General features: G+C 48.8%; 1 protein-coding gene across 3 annotated transcripts in view; it reads left to right on the plus strand.

Moving 5' to 3' along the window:
• Positions 1–5095, plus strand: part of OLFML2A (olfactomedin like 2A) — a 45930-nt gene extending 40835 nt beyond the window's left edge. For all 3 annotated transcript variants that reach the window (XM_060200143.1, XM_060200144.1, XM_007539981.3), the window contains one exon: positions 310–5095. In XM_060200143.1, coding sequence (XP_060056126.1) covers positions 310–914 — 605 coding nt within the window. In that variant the 3' untranslated portion in view covers positions 915–5095. The remainder of the gene's footprint in view (positions 1–309) is intronic.
• Positions 5096–6000: the final 905 nt, after the last annotated feature.

Consider the following 6000-nt stretch of genomic DNA (forward strand, 5'->3'; position numbering starts at 1 on the left):
AGAGAGAAGAAACAAAGGTCCTGGGCAATGCAGGGAGGCTGGGGCCCGTGTCTAAATCCTGGCTGTACCATTCCATAACAGGGTGACCTAGATCTGTCTAAGCCTCTTTCCTCCTCGAGAAATCGTACAGTAATGGTATTTTCTTCATGGGACTGTTAGGATTGATCATTTGATGGACTCAGCTCCAGGCCAGTAGCATTCAGTAAAAAGTGCTTGCTGGGTCAGTCAAGAGGCCTGAAGGGCCTCTCTGGCCCTGGGGCTAACTGGGGGCTGCCCTGTGTGGTGTGATCACCTCTGCTCTGCACACAGGCCGCTGGAGTAACATGTACAAGCTGCCCTATAACTGGATCGGCACGGGCCACGTGGTGTACCGAGGCGCCTTCTACTACAACCGCGCCTTTACCAAGAACATCATCAAGTACGACCTGCGCCAGCGATTTGTGGCCTCCTGGGCGCTGCTGCCTGACGTGGTGTACGAGGACACCACGCCCTGGCGCTGGCGCGGCCACTCGGACATCGACTTCGCCGTGGACGAGACCGGCCTGTGGGTCATCTACCCGACGGCGGATGACCGGGATGAGGCCCAGGCCGAGGTGATCGTGCTGAGCCGCCTGGACCCCGACGACCTCTCTGTGCACCAGGAGACCACGTGGAAGACGCGGCTGCAGCGAAATTCCTATGGCAACTGCTTCCTGGTGTGCGGGGTCCTGTACGCCGTGGACACGTATAACCAGCGCGAAGGCCAGGTGGCCTACGCCTTCGACACGCACACGGGCGCCGAGGCCCGCCCGCAGCTGCCCTTTCTCAACGAGCACGCCTACACCACCCAGATTGACTACAACCCCAAGGAGCGCGTGCTCTACGCCTGGGACAACGGCCACCAGCTCACCTACACCCTCCACTTTGTGGTCTGAGCTGGGACATGCATTCCCAGGAGAGGCGTGCTAGCGGGCACCGGGGCTCCCTAAGGCAGCTCCTGCAACGAACTCTGCTGGGCAAGTATTTATTAGAGGACATCCCTAGGAGAACTGCTCGGCGTGGGGCACAGCCTGGATAGAGCTTCTTTCTGTAGCACTCAGTGGGATAGTAATTGCTTCCACTTTCAGAGTAATGTGCCAAGAGCTTCACCTGCACTAACCCACTTGCTCCTCCCAACACCAGCCATGCAGGGAAAGTGCCCTTAGCCCATGTAACAGATGTGGAGACTGAGGTTCCCAGGGAGGATGTCCCCTGCCTAAGAAGCCTCCCTTTGAATCAGGCAGGCAGTGCTCTCACAACAGCACCTCTTTACTGATGAGGAGACTTGACCATGCTCTCCCCTAACTTCCTTTGTTCTCTTAACTTCGTCTCCTTTCCCCAGGGCTACTCAAAACTAGATCCCTTTGAGACCAGCTATACTGGTATTGGGTGGAGTCCTGGCTCTGTGCACCACCGCAGGCCCTCATTCCTTCTACCTGAGCAGTTGGTGAGGCTGGGCTTCAGGCTCCATGGCTAATGTTCCTGCTTCTTGCCTTTGACGATCCTACCCTCTGTCCAACTACATTCCAAACAGCCAGGATCACCCAGTCACTGGGCAGGAACCTCACCCCTAAGGAAAAAATAGCAGCCCCCATTCCAAGGTCCCCCTCCCTCTGTTCTCATTTTATTTGCTCTTATTCTCCACCAGTGCTGTCATTTGTTTCTGCAGCAGCAGCTGAGAAGGCTATAGCAGCTGTCTGCTAGGGTGGAGAGCTGAGCCAGGCCCCAAAGCTCCTTCTCCACCCAGAAGCACTAGCTCTGGCCATATGCCCAGGCTTCCAGTCCTCTCCTCTCCTTTGTCCCTCTCAGAGAGTCTAGGCCTTGGGTCTACCTTGTCCTTTCTCTGTGGGCCTGCAAACCTAAAAGCAATATGCACTCAGGGATACCTCTAAGTCTGCCATGAGCAAGGCTCCAGGCCTAAGCTCAGACTGTGGCAGAATGAATCAGCCTTCCTTTTCCTTGTCAGGCCTGGTTCTTTGGTAGGATGGCTCCATAGCTGGAGTGCTGGGAAAGAAGTTGAGGGAAGAATCTAGCCTCTGGTGACAGGGAAGAAACAGAGCTTAGAGTTGGGAGGGAAAGGTTGGGAGGGGGGTATGTGGACTAAACTTTTCCTGATTTCAGAAATGTTGGTGTCAGGGTTGCCCCTCGAAGGACTCAGGGCTGAGAATGCCCAGGTGTGTCACCATACCTGGTGCTATAGGGGTTCTCTAGAGCCTCAGAATCAAATGGGGCTGGGGAAAAGACCTTCAAGCCTTCCCTCAACTACTTGGTTCAGAGCTTATTAATCTAGAAAAAAGCTCTGTGATTCAACTGCTTGTATCACCAAAGGAGAACTAATTAGGCCCGGAAATGTTTAGAGGGAGACTGAGGGTCAATGGGGAACAGGACACAACTGATCCATCTCCTTCCAGAAGAACTTTGGCTTTGCCCTTTATTCTCCTGGCTTAGAGACAACTCTGTCTGGGGAGATTATGAACTAACCAGCACCCAAGTGATCCTAGCACCTCTGAAGGGTGTTTACTACTGACCCCTACACAATCCTGGCCCTGCTCCCCTCAATCTGCCCCCATGACAGTTCCCAAGATAGGTGTTTGTTGAACACCCAGTAGCTATGTTAGGACATTCAGCTGCGTCCATGAGACCCTGCCTAAGAAAATGCATTTTGTGTAGAAGGCGTTTCTCTCAGATGCTGTCAGGTGATGTTGTTTGGACTAAGCTGTAGCTCTCCCCTGATGGAAAGGGGAATGATGACACCAAGCCCAGCAAAGTCTGACTCATTACAGCGGACACATTCAGCCTCCTCCACCCACTGGCTTCAGTATACTCCACTCACAGACTCTTAAGGGGCTTCAAGGACCTTGTGTTTCTCCCTGACCCTGGGTGTGGCTTAACAAGACTCTGCTTTTCCTGATGTCACAGCCCAACCATATGAGCAATGTTCAGGCCCCCTTTTGTCTACTCTTTGAGAAAAGGGTCAGCATAGGCTGACCTTGAAAAAATTTTTCATTTGTGATTAGTAGTGGGTTATAATGTTTTAAGATTATAATGTATACTGACCTTGAAAACTTAAAGGGAACACACTGCTGTTTTCAGGGGACATGATGCCAACTGCAACCCCAAAATATTTACCAAAACTCCTATCTTCAGGCCTCTATCCACGGGTTATATAGTGGCGTGGTTATTTTTCCCACTTTCCCAATGGTCAAACTGGGAGCCAAAGTAGTTGGGCTACTTGTCAGGTAGGCACTTAAGTGGAGAGCTAGGTCTCAAAATCAGGTAATAGAGCCATCAGAGGCTGCGCATCAGTAGTGTGTTAAGACTAGTATGTGCATATTCTTCTCGCATGCTCACAACAGTGGAACATACATACCCTGAATCGTTCATTTCTATAGATGAGGAAACTGAGGTGAAGGGACTTACCTAAGGTCACACAGCAGCTTAGTGGAAGAGCTGCAGCTTAAAAGCTAGTCCACACATGTTCTTTATCAACTGCATGCCACCTGAGAGGCAGTTACAGATGTGGTGGCTGTGGACTTATCCAGTGTGTTTCTCCAGACCACACACCAACCACATCTACATAGAAATCCAAGGAGATTGGGAAAGCTTTGTAAAAAAAATAATAAATTAAAATAAATTAAAAAAAACAAAAAACCTTGTATTTCAAGCCAAGGAGGGACTGCCTCTAGTTGCATTTAGAGCAAAGTCAAGGCTAGAGTAATGGAGAAAAGGAAACTCTAAATCAATTTGATGGGCACCAGGAAGGGTTTGTTGGGCAATTAGAGCTAGTCCACAGTGGCAGACCTGTGAGCCCTGAAGGAAGTTCGCCCCCCCCCCCATCAGTTTATATTTTTACCCACCATGGGCTCTATTATACGTGTCAGCAGGCACTTCAAACGAGCCTGGTCTGGACTGGGAAGGGCCATGTTTCCTACCATCCTCAGCTGCAAAGGCAGAGGAAGCTGTTTCTATGTGTCTCAACAACCTGCTTTGTGAAAGGATTCTGGCTGCAGCCTTTGCTTCCTCTCTAGAGAGTTCTTTTATTATTATTATTTTAATTTATTTTCCCTTTTGTTGCCCTTGTTGCCTGTTGTTGTAGTTTTTAATGTCATCGTTGTTAGATAGGACAGAGAGAAATGGAGAAAGGAGGGGAAGACAGAGTGGGGAGAAAAAGAGAGACACCTGCAGACCTGCTTCACCACCTGTGAATCGACTCCCCAGTAGGTGGGGAGCCGGGGGCCACGTTCACTTAACCCGCTGTGCTACTGCCTGACTCCCCTCTCTAGAGATTTCTGAGCTCTAATGTCTAATTAACTCTGTCTGGGGAGGAAATTAAGGTTCTCTGCACTCTGGGTTTGCCGTATAAGTGGGGCTGGAGAGTTTGCCAGGAGTAGTTAGAAGATTCCTGAAAGTCCACATATTCCAGAGCATCTTTTCTGCCGTGACAGCATTGGAAACGACTCTAGTGACAGAAGGAAACAACACTGGATGGTTGTCAGGGAGCCCTAGATGGTAGTTACGGAACTCTGGATTGGTGCCACCTCCTAATGCTGCAAGCTAGGATGGGCCTTTTATCTCTGGGGTGGGCTGTCACTTCCCTCTTGAGGCTTACAGCCCAGACAGTACTAGAGGCTCCCATAAAAATATTATCACCAATCCACCAGTATTGCTCAAGGTCTGTGTTATCTTCCCCATTACCAGTGATGAACCTCAAGTTCAAAGAGGCTAGCAATCTGCACAGGGTCACAAATTGTGGGGGGGGGGGGGAAGTGGTGGGGGTCAAGATTTGGGCCAGGTCTGTTTTTATACCAAATCCCCAAACTGTTGTTGGGAATCTTGTAACCAGTCTTTTATTTTCCCCTTTGGTCACTGGGAAGCTCAAGGTCATATCTGAGGTTATTTTAAATAGTTGTCTCCTCCTAGACTTTAGTTTCATCCTAGTTCTCTGCCTTTACTTTTACCCCATCTCTTTATACTTTTATTCTGTTATATTTTTCTATCTTTGTAAGTTGTCACAATGTCTTTTTTTTTTTGCAACAAGGTGGCAAATACCTAAGTAAATAAATGATGAAAAACTTGATTTAGAAATCTTGACTAAGTGCTGTGATCTGCATGCTTATGACACATTTAATAACTTGAAACATTCAGTAAATATATGCAAATAACTGAGCTTTGGTGTCAAAAACTTTGGGTAAATGCCTTCAGAGTTTGTTGAACAAGCCCTCATGGGCTCTGAGGTTATTGTCACTAGATGAGCCACACATTTTCATTTATTTCTGCAGCATATTTACTGAAGCCATGCCTGAAAAAGGTTTCACACAGAAATCTCTAGAACATAATCTCGGATCATGGCACCAGGGAGCAGATGGGATAGTTCCAGAGACTCCATTCTGCAGTTGTGTGAAAACGAGAAAACCCATCTTTAGGGGAAACTAGCTAGCTGCCTAAGCACTGATGGTTGTCACCCCACCACAGGTTCAGTCTGCAGCACTACTTCATGTCAGAGCTAAATAGTTTTCTGTTTTTTTCTCTCCTCTTTGATAATATATAAATAAATTATTTATATAAGAGAGAGAGAACATGAACAGGGTGTGTGCAATTTTGTAAGCCCTGAGAGAGATACCCAGCACACACAATTGTGCCCAGTAAGTGCCCTGTTCAGAGAATGTCTTGGCACTTCCAACAAGGCCAAACTGTATATCTTGGGTTATGTAGCAGGACCGACACCTGCGTCTGGCCTTATGTTACAAGCCTAATGAATACAAGTTTGCGTGAGAGCCTGAGGCAAGTGGGGAAGCCATATGTGATCACACCCACAACTGGGGACTGTGGTTACTTGGTGCTCCAGGAGCAAGTTGGGGGTGAGGGGGTGGGCTCTATATGATTTGCTAAGAGATGTGAGCTTCTACTGTAGCCATACAGGCCACAGAACTTAGCTCCAGTGCCTCCATGTCAGCAATGAACTTCCTCCGGCCACTTCTAAAG

This window comes from Erinaceus europaeus, chromosome 10 (assembly GCF_950295315.1).
Source record: "Erinaceus europaeus chromosome 10, mEriEur2.1, whole genome shotgun sequence".
Classification (NCBI taxonomy): Eukaryota; Metazoa; Chordata; class Mammalia; order Eulipotyphla; family Erinaceidae; genus Erinaceus; species Erinaceus europaeus.